General features: G+C 38.2%; 2 protein-coding genes across 2 annotated transcripts in view; one reads left to right on the forward strand and one right to left on the reverse strand.

The window, feature by feature from the left end:
• LOC124788858 (translin-associated protein X) overlaps nucleotides 1–16,950 on the reverse strand; it is a 49,808-nt gene extending 32,858 nt beyond the window's left edge. The window contains exons 1-2 of the mRNA XM_047256144.1: nucleotides 16,829–16,950; nucleotides 1,691–1,934 (exon numbers count right to left, since the gene is read on the reverse strand). Of these exons, the coding sequence (XP_047112100.1) occupies nucleotides 1,691–1,934; nucleotides 16,829–16,847 (263 nt within the window). The 5' untranslated portion in view covers nucleotides 16,848–16,950. The remainder of the gene's footprint in view (nucleotides 1–1,690; nucleotides 1,935–16,828) is intronic.
• Nucleotides 16,951–17,163: 213 nt separating this feature from the next.
• On the forward strand, nucleotides 17,164–18,448 carry LOC124788869 (dynactin subunit 6). The gene has a single exon (XM_047256155.1). The coding sequence runs from the start codon at nucleotides 17,308–17,310 to the stop codon at nucleotides 17,845–17,847; it is 540 nt and encodes a 179-aa protein (XP_047112111.1). The 5' UTR covers nucleotides 17,164–17,307; the 3' UTR covers nucleotides 17,848–18,448.
• Nucleotides 18,449–18,828: the final 380 nt, after the last annotated feature.

An 18,828-nucleotide genomic window follows, 5' to 3' on the forward strand; every position in this document is an offset into this window, starting at 1 on the left:
GGTCCAGATATTGCTCCCGAAGTATGTCACACTCTTCAATAGCAGCCTTACAGATGTCATTCAGCGGGTAAAACAACACTCCTGTGACAATCCTACTACAAGTTTCAAATAATTGCAATCGCACTCAGTTGCATACATGTCAGCATATATCGTGTGTGCTCATTTGGTTTCATGTCAGCATATACTACAAGTAATTCCATTAGGTTCATTGAGGTCTCCTGGCAGAAGGTGTTTATGAGGTGAGCACAATGTGCTGATTCATTGTCATCATCAACGATGAATCCGACACCTAAATGTTGACTGTTGGGCTGGACAAAACGTTGGAGGATCTTCTTCCAGTACTACACAGCCACCAAATTATTCTCAATAGTGACAAGGAGTATCCAGCATCCATGTGTATTACTTAGCTGACACAAGACTGACCCACTTCTTTGTTGAATCCATAGGATTGCACACTTCTACAGCTACATTTACATACATACTCAGCAAGACATTGTATCGTGCATGGAAGAGGGTACCTTCTACCAATACTAGTCAATTCCTTTCCTGTTCCACTCACAAACAGAGCAAGGGAAAAACAATTCCCTACATGCCTTCATATTAGCCCTAATTTCTCTTACCTTCATAGTCCTTCGTAAAATGTGTGTTGGCAACAGTAGAATCATTCTGTAGTCAGCATCAAATGCGAGTTCTCTAAATTTTCTCAACAGTTTTGCATGGAAAGAATGTCATCTTCTCTTGAGGGATTCCCACTCGAATTCACGAAGTATCTCCATAACACTCGTGTGTTGATCGAACTTACTAGTAACAAATCTAGCAGAACACCTTTAAATTTCTTCAATGTCCTCTTTCAATCCAAGCCGGTGGGGATCCCAAAGTCTCGAGCAGAACTCAAGAAGAGGTTGCACTAGCATTCCACTGAGATGAGCAGTGATACCTGGGCATCTTCACATCCTTCTATGGTGATGAGCAGTCATCCAACAAATCCTTCACTCCTCGGCAAAGAGATTTCCACAATATGATCCAGATTCCATTCTGGATATGACCTTACCCAGTTTTCTCATACCCCACAATATACTGTTGGGTTGAATGTTCTAATGATGATGATGATGATGATGATGATGATGATGATGATGTTCTGTACTCCAATTTGTGGGCAACATCCCATGCTGACAACCCTTCTTTCACAACTGGAGACACAGCATGCCCAACCAAACTATACTTAGAGTAAAGGATTACTTTTATCTCCATTAGGGAGGAGCTTTAAATAGTCATTTCCTGCAGTTAAAAGGATGTTGAGAAAGAGATTCCCGATAAAAACATGTGAACTATGAATGTCTTGAGTTTGAGAAACTATACATAAAATGAGGTTAATTAAGTTTGTAGTGTTTTGATATCAACCTTTTCCATGAAGTAACTTTTATTGTGCTTATCAAACTGTATCATTGTCTTCCATTTCGCCTTGCATCTAACAAACTATCCTAATTATGCTTAAAACTCTTTTTTTCTTTTTTAGCATTGAGTATACGAAAGCACAAAAAAGAGGTAGCCAATTTTAAAAAGGGTGAATGTTATACAGACACACAATACTAATTAATTAGTGTTCAAAATTTTACTCACATATACCAGTTAAATTTTATTACTGAGATTACAAGAATGTTCATGAAATATTAAAGTATATTCATAATACCTGTCAGCGGAATGAAGTAAAAAAATAATTCTCTTGCTTTCGATTGTAATGTCTCTGCCTAGTTTCACAATGGCCTCATATTTGTCATGTTTTGTGTCTAGCTCGGCAGCATACTGCTTAAATGCAGCCAGCACTGGTGAATCATCACTGAGGACATTAGTTGCTTCCTGCCCTTTTGCTCCTACAATATGCTTCTGCTTCTCAAAATCATGACCCTTCCGATACTGCCGCTGCCGTCTGTGACCTAAGTGAAAAAAGAGAAGCATGATGCATAAACCAAACTAAGAGAAAAAGTGAAAAATATTCCTATTGCACAACTGCATTTTATGAACTGTGCTACCTATGTTTAACACTCTTTTACATGGGTGAATCAAAATTTGTGGTACCTGCTTTGCCCCATGAGTAACTGTTGTGTTAAGTTATGGTGGTGCAGCATTTTTGAAATGGACTGTATTTATACGGCATGTGTTGTAATATGTTGGGGCTCTCTCTAGTGTGGGATGTTTATGTTTCTAAATTGCTTGTAAGCAATGTTAGTGATTTGCTGGACTCCTTGACTGCTGTTCGTGAGAACAGTATTGGAAGAGATTGTGGCAGTTTGTGAGTTATTTTGATGTTGGCAATCACAGGTAAAAGATTCATTTTCAAGTTTTGAATCATTAGTGTGGTCTGTCAATGTTTGGAAATTTAATTTTGTTTGAATTTTTTTATCAGTTACAAATGACAACGAAGTTCACAAGTAGACCCCTGATACCAAAATGGGGGAAAAGATGTTGACTATGATTACACTCCTAGAGTTGTTCAGTTTAATTGCCAATAATATGAAGTCTCGCATTTGCGGAAAACGTATCAGACTGACCAAAGTTGCTGCATCTCGGCCATTTGAGAGATTGTGTTGATGACGTTTTACTTTTCCTATCGCTACATTTATGTTATCGGCTGACTTTGGCAGGGAAGTATGTTTTTATAGTATTATTTTTTTATTGTCGTATGCATGGTATGTGTATGTTTACATGCATAACTGCCTTTTTCTTGTATAGTAGAAATGGTGTTAACGCCATTTTTTTGTCTGTTTTGGGTTGTCTTGTTTGTTGTTAGTAATTATGATGGATAGTGATTAGTTTGTGTCGAGTTTGTTTTACCTACACTGGTGAGCAATTTTTGGACACTGGTGAGCAATTTCTGGTTTTGCAGAGCTGCAGACTTGATTTTAGCTGTAGAGCTCAAGTGAAATGTTAGATAATGGTTTTATTGAATTGTGTGTGGTTTTGTGGTATTGCAGATTTTGTCTGTGCTATGTAGATCAAATTACATTTCTGGTACCAGGTTACGGAGTTATTTGGGGGTCTATGGTATCATGAACTTTATTTGAGATAAACAGGCCATGTGAAATTTCTCACACCAACTTTTTCAGGGTTCTTAAATAGTGGTTTTGTTGAGTGCTGGTAATTCTGTCTGCGGGATTTTTGTGTTAGTATTTGTTTTATTATATCTTCATTATTAAGATTGTCTTATTTTTGGTTTGTTCCTGCTCAAAACCCCCAATTCCTGCAGTTGTTCCATTAGTTTCATGTTATTTCAGAAGTTAAATATTTTTCATATTATTTGTGTTTCTTTCATGTGTGTAATGAGTGACATTATGGTCTCCATATTGTGCATGTTCGAAATTAAAAAAATGGCTCTGAGCACTATGGGACTTAACTTCTAAGGTCATCAGTTCCCTAGAACTTAGAACTACTTAAACCTAATTAACCTAAGGACATCACTCATATCCATGCCCGAGCCAGGATTTGAACCTGCGACCGTAGCGGTCACATGGTTCCAGACTGAAGCGCCTAGAACCACACGGCCACACCGGCCGGCCCATGTTTGAAATAGCTGTGTCCACTACCTTGATGACATCACAGGTCAAAGCTGACAGGTGGTACCACAATCTGCAGTTTTGCCCTTTATTTCTAGCATTAGGCATAAAAAAGTGTAGGGTATTTTGAAGTAAATATATACTCACTTTTGAAAGGGGTGACTGTTGTGAGCAAATGTCAAATATATTTAAAAATAATGGGAAAACTCAATCTTTCTTTCCAAAGAGGAGAGTAACAGTAAGGCACAAAGAACGATAGTTAAGAACTTTTCTTTAAGAAAGGATCTGTAATTTCTAGATCTAATATTTATTCCTACGCACACCCACCAGCACGGTCCATTTATGATACATACAGCTTTTCTCACATCATTAAGTACTCTCTGGACCTTCACATTTGGCATCATTGTTTATATGATACCCGCCACATAAAATCTCCTATGGTGTAATTACACATACCTCTGATATTTAATATGCCAATAGGTAACAAACAATGAACACACTGTTAAACACAGTGAAAGCTGTAAATGATGCAACATCTGATTAAAGGGTTGTATTCCATATAATTACAATATGTTTGTGAACTCCAAATTAATCTAAGTTTGGTATTTATTAGATGCACTAATTTCCATTACACATATCGTGGAATAAGAAGATGAAAATACAACCTTTGAAGCACCTGCAGTTTGAAACATTTAAGCAGCAATTTCACTAATTAAATTAGTCATAAATTCATTAAACTGTTGCTATATGAAATATAACTGGAAAGGTTGGATTAATTGAGGACAACTCAGTGATTACAGAAAGTATGTTCTATTATGTTTGATTCACATATTTGCTGGTAGACTCAAATACTCTTCAGCCAGGGACCCACAACTGTAACTCTGAAATGCTGAGGACTCTTATGCACTTAAGCATTACAAGGGAACTGATCCTGTTTAATGTACTGGGTACTTCATTGTAAAAATAAATGTAGAAGGTGCCCTATATTAGAGTGGGCCAGTTACTCAGTTGCAAACAGTTTTCATCACTGGACACTTTTACACTACTCTGTGATGTGACATTAGGCAATGTGTCTCAACACTGCTTCAGACAGTTGTTTCTGATTGTCACTTGTCACAAATGTGTAGTAGATGTAACAATATTAGACGTAAGATTCTTCTATGAGGACTGTTGTAACACAAGTAATCAAGAAGAGCTGAATTTTTACAAAACTTTAAAAATTAATTTTCTCTCCCATCATACATTCACATAATGTTTCATTTAAAATCCACACATTCACATCAGCTCCATGATAAGCCTTATATTTTACCATTATTAGGTGGCTATTGTGAATATATATATTTGGTTGTTCCCAAATGATTATCCTGTTAGTCCAAAAAGTTTCAAGATTGAATTAATAAAGAAATAGAGAAATGTTAATACCAACATGTGAAACTATCAGAAAAGTCCTTCTTTCGGATGTTATTCAACTTACAAGCTACTCTGGTTTGAATTTCAGTTATGTCATCAAAGTATTGACCCTTCCTGTAAATTTCTGCACTTTGTTATTTTGTGATAGGTTTTTATTGGTAACACCAAGTCTCTATCACCCACAATGATTCTCTTTCAGAAAAGAATTGTCCACATTTTGAGTTTGAATCAAGTTGCAGCAGGTGTCCACACAATGTCGTTTTTGTTATAGAGTCAAGGTGTGCATTACAAACTTTGCACACTTTTTTCTTCTTCAAAACATTTCAGAGAATGTCTTGAACACTTTATTTAGAGATGATGTTCCACTGCAATTTTTGACACAACAACAGTGACACACAACTTAACACTGTCTGCTCAAACTGACTAGGTGGATGCAAATATGTTGTTTACAGCTGTTAGTTCAAGCTGTCACTGTAGATAATATGCTGATTTCACTTATATACCAGGTATTAAATCAGCCTTCGAATTTTTTTGAAGGGGGGTTTTCACACTGAAAAGGCACAAAGCCTTGGCATCAGCTTTATCAGTACCAAAACAATTGTCATTTTGGACCTCACAATCAATTACTATCTCACACCAATACCGGTAATGTGATTTTCAGAGCCTTGACAGCAGTATGGCACAGCAACATCTCATGCGCACATAACACCTGACAGTAACACACAGCAAGCAGGTGGGTGCATTTACTGGTCACTGTCTGCCATCCAGGAGGAAGCCTCTGGGAATGACCGTGGAGTGTACAATGACTTACATATCCTACAGCGATGTCGCTAATAACTGTTGCAATTTACCTTGTATGTTCCGCTAATAGAGACCAGCAGTTGCTGATGACAGTTCTGGATGAGATGCGTATATAGCACATTCTATTGTGAAACTAAGAATTATGTTACTAAACAAATTAGACAAAATAAGAAGTGACTGTGCTTGTTATATGAACATTATATATTAGTTCTATACATGAATTCTGGTGTCAACTGCCAGCATGTAAAGGGGCTGTAACAGACTGTGAATCACATGATTACAAAACAATCTTGATACAAAAGTAAACCCAAAAAAGACAATATTTCATTAAAAGCATCAGGGAGAAAGACTGATCTCTTGCAACCACCAGTGGCAGCATTATATATACATCTTGCATCATGGTACAACTGTGCTACAGTCTTAACAGAGGAACAGATTAACAATGCAATTAATCCAATGTCATACTGCATGATATTATTATGGAGCTAATGTGTGCCTATTGCCCGGCCATCTCCAGCCATCGCGGGAAGCCACACCCACCTGCCGCGACACCCCAGTGACGTCTGCCGCAAGATGGACTGAGGGGAGAAGCTCGGCTGTGTGTGACCCGCCTGCGTGTGTGGTGCACCAGCCACTGGCAGCCGTGCGTGTGCAGTGTGCTGTCAGGGCACGGAGATGAATGAAATAACAAAATAGATCCTAAATTAACTCCAAACCTCCCCCACCGGTCTGACATAATTAAGGCAGCGCCTAACACGGGATTAGTCATAAGTCTGATATACTTAAGTTTCCGCACCTATCGCGACCTCTCAAATATTTAAGTAGTGAGCTTCACCCACGAATTAGAATAGGTCTTCAATACTTAAGCACGGTTAGAACCCCTTTCTAAATTTCACTTTAAAACTTTTCTTAAATTTGTAAAACTTGGTTTGTAAAGAGTCATGAATATCTTTATCTTTAATTTGTAACTAAGAATTATCTCTGAATATAGTCAAGCCAGCTTTTGCCTTTTTTGATCTACACAAGGTTTCCGTCCTCGCTGAGCTGGCCTTAGGACAACTGCGTTATTCTTTGACAGATGTACCTCCATAGTCGGGCTAGAGTTCAAATTTATATTTCCTAACGTATATTTGTCTTAATGAACAGAAGTGAATATTATGTTAGCAGAACATATAATATTGGATGGATAAGAGTATGCTTTGCGAGAACGCATAAATCACTATTAACACAAAACACAGATCACACCTTTCAAACAACCCTCGCGAACAAGTGTGACTAATTCTTCATTACTTGCCATTTCCATGGGGTTGCTAAGATTTTCTTCGGGGACCTCAAGAGTGAAGGTGGGAATGTTCGTTCTGTAGGAGATGGTTTAACACCAAACCTCCCCCGGTTTCTCACTCAAGCACCGGCAAAGTAGGGATCCTGGGGAAAGGGGGTGGGAAGGGTTTCCTGTATTGAGGGCTATCTTCTTTTTCTTCTTCGATCTTAGCAACCATTTCGATTTATTTCCTTTCTTACTTCTCATTTGAGGACCTATCTATTATTTTGAGAAATTCGTGTTACTAGCAAATATACTTTGAAGAAGAAGAGAAAAGAAGGTTGCAGCAGCAAGTTAACCAGCAAGGGAAGTCGGCTGACCATCTCAAGTAAGTCTCATCGTTAAAGGAGTGGGAGTTTACGTACACACTTCACCACTTTAAGTCATTCAAAGCATCAGAAGGCCTGTTCACCAATCTGCTCATTTAAGCTGGCTTAACTCGTGCTTCAGCAGTGAACAATGGGCTGGCTCACAGCGAGTTGATGGAGTGGGTAGGGTAGGAGGAAATGGGACAAAGCAGCTCGACACAAAAAACTATTGTCAATGAGTCTGTTCTACAGTTGCTAATGTTAGTTCTACAGAGATGTATCATTTCACACTGGCTATTTAGGGAATTTCATAACAATTTTTTTCCTAAGACTGTTGCACTGAAGAGAAATGACAATGCAACAAAACTTAATTTCTTTTAACTGATGAGGAAAAGAACTAGGGACAGTTGGTTCAAAACTTGTTGCTGCTTACAATTGGCACAGTCTTATGATAAATGTTGTTTTGGTCAGAGTTTAAACCGTCATCAACTTGTATTTTGTGACTATTTTACTCACATATTAAACACAAATACACTGGATGTCACTGAATTCTAGATTTCTGTTTTTCCTTGTAGCATCAATGTCTGGTATCTCCTCCTGTGGATTCCACATTACGTTTTTAAGTTGTAATCTGCGAGTGAGCTCCTGTGGCTAGCTTTCGTTCCCATCAGGGTGGAAGAAAATTACTCGCACTAGTATATAGATCCAACCGATGACGTAACCATATCTGCAAACCTGTGAAGTTGTGATTTTTTTTATGTGAGTCTACAACATTTATTTTATTACAAAATTATCATGTGACTCCCTGTAACACTGTAGGTCGTTTTAAACATGGCTGTGTAGTCATGCACTAATGTTGTATATTTACAATGGTGCATCTGACCTTCCCTTTTAAGTTCCTAACCCTGCAAAACACTGCTTTTCATCAATTGAAAAAGAGCTACTCTCCACTTCAAGCACTACACCAGCAACTACGTATGCTTATGTATAGGGCAACAGAGAGCTTACCACACGGTCATTGCTCTAAAGGCAGTACTCAGTTTGCAATTTCTCTGTGCTACATAATGATGTCTCACCATCCCATCCCATTTTCCTGTAAGCGCTCTCCACCCGGGTGGTGAGTGAGAACTCATAACTACATCCTGAACAGGCCTGATATAAAACATGAACAGCAAACGTCCCAGCACAATTCCCTGGGACACACTGTGCCATAATTTTTTCCCCCAATCCAATTCAGTAGCTCCTCATTAGTTATTTGATCTCTCCATTTGTTCTTCAGCATTCTCCTCTAGTACCACACATCAAAAAAAGCTTCCATTCTCTTCTTGTGTGAAGTGCTAACAGTTCACATTTCATTTCTGTACATGGCTACACTCCACAGAAATAAATTCAGAAATAACTTCCTAACACTTACATTTATATTAGCTGCTAACAAATTCCTCTGGGTCAGAAATGCTTTACTTACCATCGCCAGTCTGCTGATTATATTCTCTCAACCTTTGCAACTGTCAGTTATTTTTCTGTACAAGTAGCAACAAGCATCTATTACTTTTAGTCTCTCATTTCTTAATCTAATTTCCTCAGGGTCAGCTGATTTAATTTGACCAAATTTCTTTACAATTGTTTTACTTTTTTGATGTTCATCCTATAATCTCTTTTCAAGATATTATACCTTACCTTCAACCGCTCTTCCAAGCCCCTAACCATCTATTACAGAATTACAATATCACTGGCAAACTTCAAAGTTGTTATTTCTTGTCCCTGAACTTTAACTTCCTTGCCAAATTTCTGCTTGGTTTTCTTCTTCACAGCATGCTCAATAAACAAGAGTGAAAAACATCAGGGTTTAAACCACAACCCTATCTCACTCCCTTCTGCTTCTCTTTCATGTACTTGAACTCTTACAACTGCAGAACGGTTTTTGTAAAAGTTGTAAATAACCTTTCAGACTCTGTATTTTATTCCTGCTATCTTCAAAGTTTCCGAGTGTAGACCAACTTACATTGTCAAAAGCTTCGCTAAAGATAATAATGCTGTGAACACAGGTTTGCCTTTCTGCAACCTATCTTCTAAGTTAAGTCATAGGATCAGTAGCAATCTTGTGCATTTCTGTAGTTGTCTGAAAACCAAACTGATCTTCCTTGATCTCAGTTTTTACCCATTTTTCCATGCATACAGTCAGTTAGTTCCTTGTTCCATAGATAAAATTCACAACAAATGTTATGATTTGGAACATGGCAACAGAAAAAAATGTAGAAAACTTATATACAACAAACAAAAACAGAAATTTTATATGAACATTGTGCCCATTCACAGTTTTTTTTATGACTGACTATACTCAATAATTCTTCTATGTGTAGGAGGAGCTGTTAAGGAGAAACATCTTAATCTATATTTTATAACACTTCTGCTACCTGCTAGACATTTTATTTCCATGTGTAAGTCATCAAATACACTACTGGTCATTAAAATTACTACACCAAGAAGAAATGCAGATGATAAACGAGTATTCATTGGACAAATATATTATACTAGAACTGACATGGGATTACATTTTCACACAATTTGGGTGTATAGATCCAGAGAAATCAGTACCCAGAACAACCACCTCCGGCTGTAATAACGGCCTTGATACGCCTGGGCATTGAGTCAAACAGAGCTTCGATGGCATGTACAGGTACAGCTGCCCATGCAGCTTCAACACAATACCACAGTTCATCAACGAGTAGTGACTGGTGTATTGTGACAAGCCAGTTGCTCGGCCACCATTGACCAGACATTTTCAGCTGGTGATAGATCTGGAGAATGCGCTGGCCTGGGCAGCAGTCAAACATTTTCTGTATCCAGAAAGGCCCGTACAGGACCTGCAACATGTGGTCATGCATTATCCTGCTGAAATGTAGGGTTTCGCAGGGATCGAATGAAGGGTATAACCACAGATTGTAACACATCTGAAATGTAACGACCACTGTTCAAAGTGCCGTTAATGCAAACAAGAGGTGACCGAGACATGTAACCAGTGGCACCCCATACCATCACGCTGGGTGATACGCCAGTACGGCGATGACGAATACACGTTTCCAATGTGTGTTCACTGCGATGTCGCAAAACACAGATGTGACCATCATGATGCTATAAACAGAACCTGGATTCATCTGAAAAAAATGACGTTTTGCCATTCGTGCACCCAGGTTCATCGTTGAGTACACCATCGCAGGCGCTCCTGTCTGTGATGCAGAGTCAAGGGTAACCGCAGCCATGGTCTCTGAGCTGATAGTCCATGCTGCGGCAAACGTTGTCGAACTGTTCATGCAGATGGTTGTTGTCTTGCAAACGTCCCCATCTGTTGACTCAGGGATGGAGTCGTGGCTGCACGATCCATTACAGCCATGCAGATAAGATGCCTGTCATCTCGATTGCTAGTGATACGAGGCCATTGAGATCCAGAAAGGCATTCCGTATTACTCTCCTGAACCCACCGATTCCATATTCTGCTAACAGTCATTGGATCTTGACCAACACGAGCAGCAATGTCGCGATACGATAAACCGCAATCCCGATAGGCTACAATCCAACCTTTATCAAAGTAGGAAATGTGATGGTACGCATATCTCCTACTTACACGAGGCATCACAACAATGTTTCACCAGGCAATGCAGGTCAACTGCTGTTTGTGTATGAGAAATCGGTTGGAAACTTTCCTCATGTCAGCACGTTATAGGTGTCACCACCGGCGCCAACCTTGTGTGAATGCTCTGAAAAGCTAATCAATTGCGTATCACAGCATCTTCTTGCTGTCGGTTAAATTTCACGTCTGTAGCATGTCATCTTCGTGGTGTAGCAATTTTAATGGTCAGTAGTGTAGTTATATTCATTAAAGGGTAGTGCAGATCATTTTCCCTTGTGGTGTTGTAGTTTTAAATATCTCTGTCGCTCTCAAACTTAGATGGATTGTTGATAACAAATGTCATACATGAATAAATACCTCATATCAGTATTTTGCATGTTTATAAACTAGCCGCTGCAGTTGTCAAAGGTAATAAAGGAGTTGCATGCGAGTCATTCCAGTCATTTCAACCAGTTTGAGAAAATGTCCCAGCTCATAGTCTCTGATTTGTCTGAAATGTAGCACACTAATGCTACCATAAGTGGAACACTCATGTACAAAATTACGTCTCCCTGAGAACTAGTGGCAGAATTATAGCTTGTGAAAGATGGTGATGGGACCCAGAAAATGCAACGCACATTTGGCAGTAAATCGTCAGCGCCATTTTCAAAAAAATGGTTCAAATGGCTCTGAGCACTATGTGACTTAACTTCTGAAGTCATCAGTCGCCTAGAACTTAGAACTAATTAAACCTAACTAACCTAAGGACATCACACACATCCATGCCCGAGGCAGGATTCGAACCTGCGACCGTAGCAGTCGATCAGTTCCAGACTGCAGTGCCTAGAACCGCATGGCCACTCCGGCCGGCGGAGAGCCATTTTCAAAACTTAATAACTTAGGAACTATTTCTCACAGTCCACTGAAATTTTTTAACACCTAGTAACATCCACTTAGGAAACAACAACATATTACTGAGGGAAAATAAAAAATGTCAAAAGATCCATATTGTAGGTGCCTGCTGTGCCATGCCAAATATAATTTACTTAAGAAGAGACTAATATTTTCTCTAGTAAGCCCAATGTGGTTAAACACAGACACAACACATCATGTCCGCATCTTTCACACATATTGAGTTACATGCACAGAAAAATAAACAAAAAACTGAAAAATCACCAGGAAACATGTATTTTCAAAATGTGATAGCACAAAAGAGACATGTGATATCCAAGCCAAATTTCTTACACTGCATAAGTAGACTGTAATGCAATATGTCTCACAACTTCAACATTTTATTGCAAGGCATTAGTGTACAATTAAAGCTGACAGAAACATATTTGGTTCCATTTGTTTTAACATGATTTAGCAATTAATAATGATGATGATTCAAAAATGGCTCTGAGCACTACGGGACTTAACATCTGTGGTCATCAGTCACCTATAACTTAGAACTAATTAAACCTAACTAACCTAAGGACATCACACATAGCCATGCCTGAGGCACTAATCGAACCTGCGACCGGAGCGGTCGCTCGGTTCCAGACTGTAGCACCTAGAACTGCACGGCCACTCTGGCCGGCGATGATGATGATGATGATGATGATGATGATGATGATGATGCAGACAGCTGTGGTCTTCCTTACCTGATGAGATTCATTTCTTGTTTCAAATAATGCTGCATCAACTAATAGGAACCACTTGGGAACTGGAAGTTAACAATGGAAGTGTTCAGAAACAGTATGAGTCATTGAGGCAGGAAGAATAAAGCAAACAAGCAAGCTTCACAGGTTACTCATGCTTCCAAAATTTTAGTTCAAAATGGTCACTGGTGTTGTAAAGGCAGAAGGGAGACAGAAATGTGTGCTGGTGGCGCTTTTGTTCAAACAAGTTGCAGTATTGGTAGAGCACAAGGATCTGAATGTCATTAAACAACATATAGAACTAAATGCGGCATTCAATTTTTACAAGATCTGGATGAATGATACAAAGATTTGTTGTGATGGAGTTCTGAGATGCACCCCATGGGAGCGAGAAGTACAGTTCCAGGGAACACAAGTGTCTGCTATCGTCATATTAAAGTGTTTCTATAAATGCATTCTTTCCTATCAAAGAAGTTGTTTTGACCCATTTTGGTTCCATAAGAAGACAGTGAGGTGTAGCCTTCGAGAAGCTGATATAAAATTAATACCAAAAGTGAATCAGTGCAAACAGCTGAACATGAACCCAGGGCAAACGTTATGTTCAAGGTGTGCCACACTATTAAAAACTGAAGAATATTCAGATAATGTACATGACAGTGAAGACGAGTATCAGCCACCTTCAACCACAGCGGTTGGGCAGGTAAATGCTTCAGTGACTGCTCTTGTTTTGTCTCCCATGAAGACATAGAGCATTGGGAAGAGAGATAGGCCCAGTTATAGTAGAAGAAAGCTAAAGAAGCTGAAATGGAAATGAAATATAAAACGCCAGATACTAATGGTGGAAGAGGAAGAACTATTTGCTCCAAAGTAACAGAAATTATTCCAAAAGTGCTCCGATTTGGACAAAATTGTGCATAATTTGATAGAAATTTGTGTCAAATTCACACTCACGAAAAAAGTAGCTGTTCTTATCCTTTCACCTTCCGGCTGGTCCACTGAGCACACTGTAAAGGAATTTGATGTTTCTACATACAAGACAAAGCAAGCCAGGAAAGTTAAAGCAACCCTAGGAGTGCTTCCAGAATTTTGACAGGATCAGAGTATACAATTGAGTTCAGAAATAGAGGTGCTAGTGTTTCACAAATATGTTGACTACAGTAGAATAATGCCAGCCAAGAAAGAATATGTCATGGTAAAAATGAGATACATCCATGTGCAGATGCAAAAAAGACTCTTGCTATGCAACATTTCTGAACTGTGAGTAGCATTCAAGGAAAAGTATCCTAACACCAAAGTGTGTTTAGGCCTACTGTCTTTTTCAATCTTCAGCCAAAATGGGTTGTGCCTATAAATGCAGGGGGCGCACACAATATGTGTGTATGTGAGAGCCATCAGAATGTTAACTTGATGTTTGCTGCTATAAAGGATTCTGGATTACAAAGATGCAATAAAACTGCTAGTGTGTGACATCACTTTCCTACCAGAGCATGATACACAGGCATGAGAAGTGTACAGGTAAGAAAAAACCTGCACAACACCTGAATAATAAACTGTATGATGAGCTCCTTATGGAAGACAATCCACTTACTTTTTATAAACAATGGAGTCACATGGGTCACACAACACTTTAAACAAAGCAAAGTATAGTGGAAGATTTTGTTAAACTGTGTTGTGGTAAAAACAGACTAATTGAACGGACATAGCTTTACAGTAATAGTGCAATCTGCACATCACCAGTTTTGTAAGGATGACTTGAAACAAAATGCAATCATCATAACACCAAACTTTTCTGAAAATTTATGCACTTCTAGTGCAAGACATTATTCAAGGATATCATTGGGACACCAGCCAAGCAACTCTCCAACCATTTGCATTTAACTATAGAAATGGTTCAGGTGGTGCGTCAGCCATGAATTTATGTTTTTAGTGATTGTGCAATTCATGATGCCATTACAATTCATGCCTGCATCTGCTCTGTCATAGCATATGTTAAAAACAAGATGCCTCACATACATTCTGTCAGTGATGGGGCAGCTAGCCAGTACAAAAGTTATAAAAATCTCAAAAATTTAAGAGTGCATTACCATTATTTTCAGTTTTCTGCAGTTTTTTTTTTCACAACTCATGATAAAAATTTATATGACACTACTGATGCTACCATTAACTGCATGGCATCACAAGCCAGTCTGCAGCATGCTACAAATGCCACAGTCTAACACCTCTTCATTACTTACCTGTATACAGAAAAATATCTCCGGCATACAACCATTTTATGTTTCAAAAGATGAGGTGAATCTGTTGAAGACTTGCTAAAAAGCAGACTGGTATGAATTAAAAGTATTGCAGGCATAAGGAGCCATCATCGCTTTTCTCCAGTTGACTCTGTTCTGCAGCTGAGCAGATTGTCCAGTTACAATTATAGGTTCGTGCGCAGCATGTCTTCACAGTGTGTCTAACACTTGATTCAGAAACACAAGTGGCAATATACAACCATGTTGCTGTGTTGTTGCTATTTATGATGACAAATGGTTCTTAGGATGAGTCACAGAGTGCTGCAAAGCAGAATGTGACGTATTAGTGAACTTCATGGCACCAGCAGGACCAGTAAGATAATTTCACTGGCCACGTTTGAAATGCGTTTGATTGCTTCTGAACATTTTCGTATGACAGATATGGTTCCTACTAATGTGTCAGGTAGTCAGTACAATTTGCCATGCCATGTACAGAGAACAGTAGCTACAGCGTGGGAAAACTTCTGTTCTAAGCACAGGTGACTGGTTTTTGACAGTTAAGGTGCATTAAAAATTAATGATAGACTGTAAGTCATTTCTTAGTTACTAAACAATAGTGGAGGGGGATTTTTTTTTTTTTCAAAATTATGTTCTGCAACAATGGTCATGTCCCCAAACACATTTGTCAATTTTTGTTGTACACAAATACCTTGCAATAAAACACTGACGTTTTGAGACATACTACATTAAGGTCTAATTATGCAGGCTATGAAATTTGACTTGGATATCACTTATCCCTTCTGTGCTACCACACTTTGAAGATCCACGTTTTTTCAGTGATTTTGTAATTTTTTTGTATTTTCCTCTACATGTGTGTGTGTGTGTGTGTGTGTGTGTGTGTGTGTGTGTGTTTTTAGCCCACATCAAGCTTACTAGAAAAAAATTATCCGATTATTGAGCGAATTATATTTGGCATCGCAGGCATCTACAATATGGATCTTTTAACACATTACATTTTTTATCACATTTTGACTTTTTAAAAAAAAAATTCCCTCAGAAATATGTTGTTTATGTTTTGATGCACAGTGTGTTCATTAAGTGGATGTTATTAGGGGTTCAAATTTCACTGGACTGTGAGTAATGGTTACTAAGTTATTAAGCTCCGAAGATCGATTGCCAAATGCGCATTGCATTTTCTGGGTCGCACCATCTTCTTTCGTAAGATATAATTCTGGAACTAATTCTCAGGGGAACCTAATACTTTGTACATGAGCATTCCACACATGGTAGTATTCGCGTGCTAAATTTCAGTCAAATCTGAGACTACAAGCTGGAGCCCTTGGTTGAAATGACAAGGAATGGCTTTTACATCATTATGACAGCTACCGAAAAATTGGATGACAAAATTTATTTTTCCTTTCAAAGAAAAACAAAATATTCTGGCAACTATTTCGTTGCATTTAGTTGAATAGTTCGTTGCATTCAGTTGCGTAGAGGAAACAGAGGAACAACTTCGCATAGTTAAGTATAGTCCACTATATCGGAAAAAAGGTAACTCTTGCCATTAATGTAAATCGTCAATATGTTGTAATAGTTTTTCACGGAGAAAGTGTATTACAATATAATTCAACCCATTCCACATCACAGAAAGAGACCGCAACTAAGATCCACGAAACATGCAAATAACTATGAATGAGTAAAGGGCAACAAACTACACAGATTAAATAAAGTAAAATAAATAAAAATTAACTTTATGTCACTACATTTATTTCACATCAAGAGTGCATAAGTAAAACCGACTAACTGAATAGAACCATCAATTTTACAGTTCCCAACGTAACTGAATGGGTTGAAATTAGCTATATAATAAACATTTTCAAACTAAAAATATTATAAGATAAACTTGGGAAGGGGACATGGAAAAGGCTACAAGAGCAATTAATTGCCCTCCATCAATACCTTTTTCGAAATGCGACATCTAAATTGCGAAGTCAACAAACTATTGGTATTGGTGTTTACTAACGCCACCGCCCACCACCTCGTATCATCGATGTATATATTTTAAAAGAACTGTTACTCTGGTAATCTAGCAAGTAACATCTTTGACTGCGTTGTATTTTATGTTAGATTTTTAGTGGTCCTTCTGCAAAAAATTACACTGCAATTCAGTTGATAAATCAATGTATCTGAATAAGGAAAGGCATTTGGATCATTACGACATAAATAATAATGTGCAAAATGTTTTTTCCATCTTTTTTTCCTATGGTATCTCCTATCATCTTTGGGTAGCGTAATATGTCGTATTGTCGTTGCAATGTTTATAAATCTGCAGACCGCAAGGTACGGGACTTCAAAGAAGATCTGATGTTTTAGGCTATTCGCGTTTGAAAGACAGTGTATGGCATCATTAAGTCCTGCACTACAGTCAGTGTAAAGCCATGTCTATGAAAAGCAGCGTTAAAATTGCGCCTGGGGCTGTTGTGTGTAATGAGTGCGAGCTGAAAGGTGACATTACAATTGGAAGCATGACAATAATACACCCAAGAGCGTCGATTATAGCAGAAGCTGGGCCCATAATAATAGGAGAAAACAATTTGATTGAAGAACAAGCACGGATTACCAACAAGATTATACCTGGAAGCACTTCCTCCTCAACACCTGTTCTTATCATTGGTTCCAACAACGTATTCGAAGTGGACTGTCACTCGGAAGCTAGGAAGATCGGCGATAACAACATTTTGGAAGCTAAATCGTTTGTAAGCCATGATGTAGAGATAACAAACGGATGTATTATTGGAGCAGGTTGTACGCTGACGTGCTCCGAAGTGTTGCCCGAAAATACTGTAATTTATGGCAAGGAATGCCTTCGCCGGCAACAATTGGACAGACCGCCAACTCAGACGCTGCAATTAGACTATTTAACTAAAGTTTTACCCAATTATCATCATCTAAAAAAATCCAAAAAAGGTCAGGCTTAATAAGTATTTCAGTGCTGTGTAAATACAAGGGGGTAGTACATTTATGGCATCTGCAATAGAAACCTGACTTGACTTAGCCACATAGTTTTCACTTTTAAACATCATATTGCTCTTTATTCAGTTGCAGACTAACGGAAAGATCAGCTTAAAGAAGCTTCAAAATTACTTATTATATAAGTTAATTTTGCTGATTGTAATGTCATATTTTGCCCAAGGACTTGAATAACACAGCATTTTGGAGAATTAAGTGAACTAACACAAAATAAAGTTCTTGTTCTGAGAAAAAAAAAGATCACAAGTAAAAGCTTAAAATGTGTTTAGAAGGTGCGTGATGTTCCCCATGAGGGGTTACTGGACTTTTTACCCTAGCAGAATTCGTAATGAATATCATTAAATGATATTCTTTAAATGCTTAATATTTTTTATGTCAGAACCATAATGTGGCAGTGTTGTGTTTTCGCCTCCAATACATGTTCTGTTGATTACAGATGGAGATAAAACTAAAAAAATAACTTCAAATGTTAGTTGTGTTAGTATCTCTTATGTGCAATTTGTACCAATATGTAATAACAGTAATTGAATAAATTTTCATTTGATCGGAGCTGGACATTATCACATTACGTAAACTTGACATAAATGCATCCCCTTGCAAAAAGTGGAAGGTAAATTGTGATCTCAGCTGCAACTGACAGTTTGAAACTCGAAGTCCCTTAGTTACTTGTTCCATAGATCACATTCATGGTAAGTGTTATGATGTGAAATGTGTCAACAGAAAAAACATAGAACACTTATACAAAACGAAAAACACCATTGAGGCCTGTGTGGTACATGCTGGCCTCTTCCAGAACACTTATATACAACAACAAAAATGTTAAAAATAATATTTATGCCTATGTGGTTACATGCTGGCCATTTACAATTTTTTAAATGACTGACTATCTCTGTGGAAGAATTTCTCGGTGACATAGGAGTAGTTGTCTT

This window comes from Schistocerca piceifrons, chromosome 1 (genome assembly GCF_021461385.2).
Source record: "Schistocerca piceifrons isolate TAMUIC-IGC-003096 chromosome 1, iqSchPice1.1, whole genome shotgun sequence".
NCBI lineage: Eukaryota > Metazoa > Arthropoda > Insecta > Orthoptera > Acrididae > Schistocerca > Schistocerca piceifrons.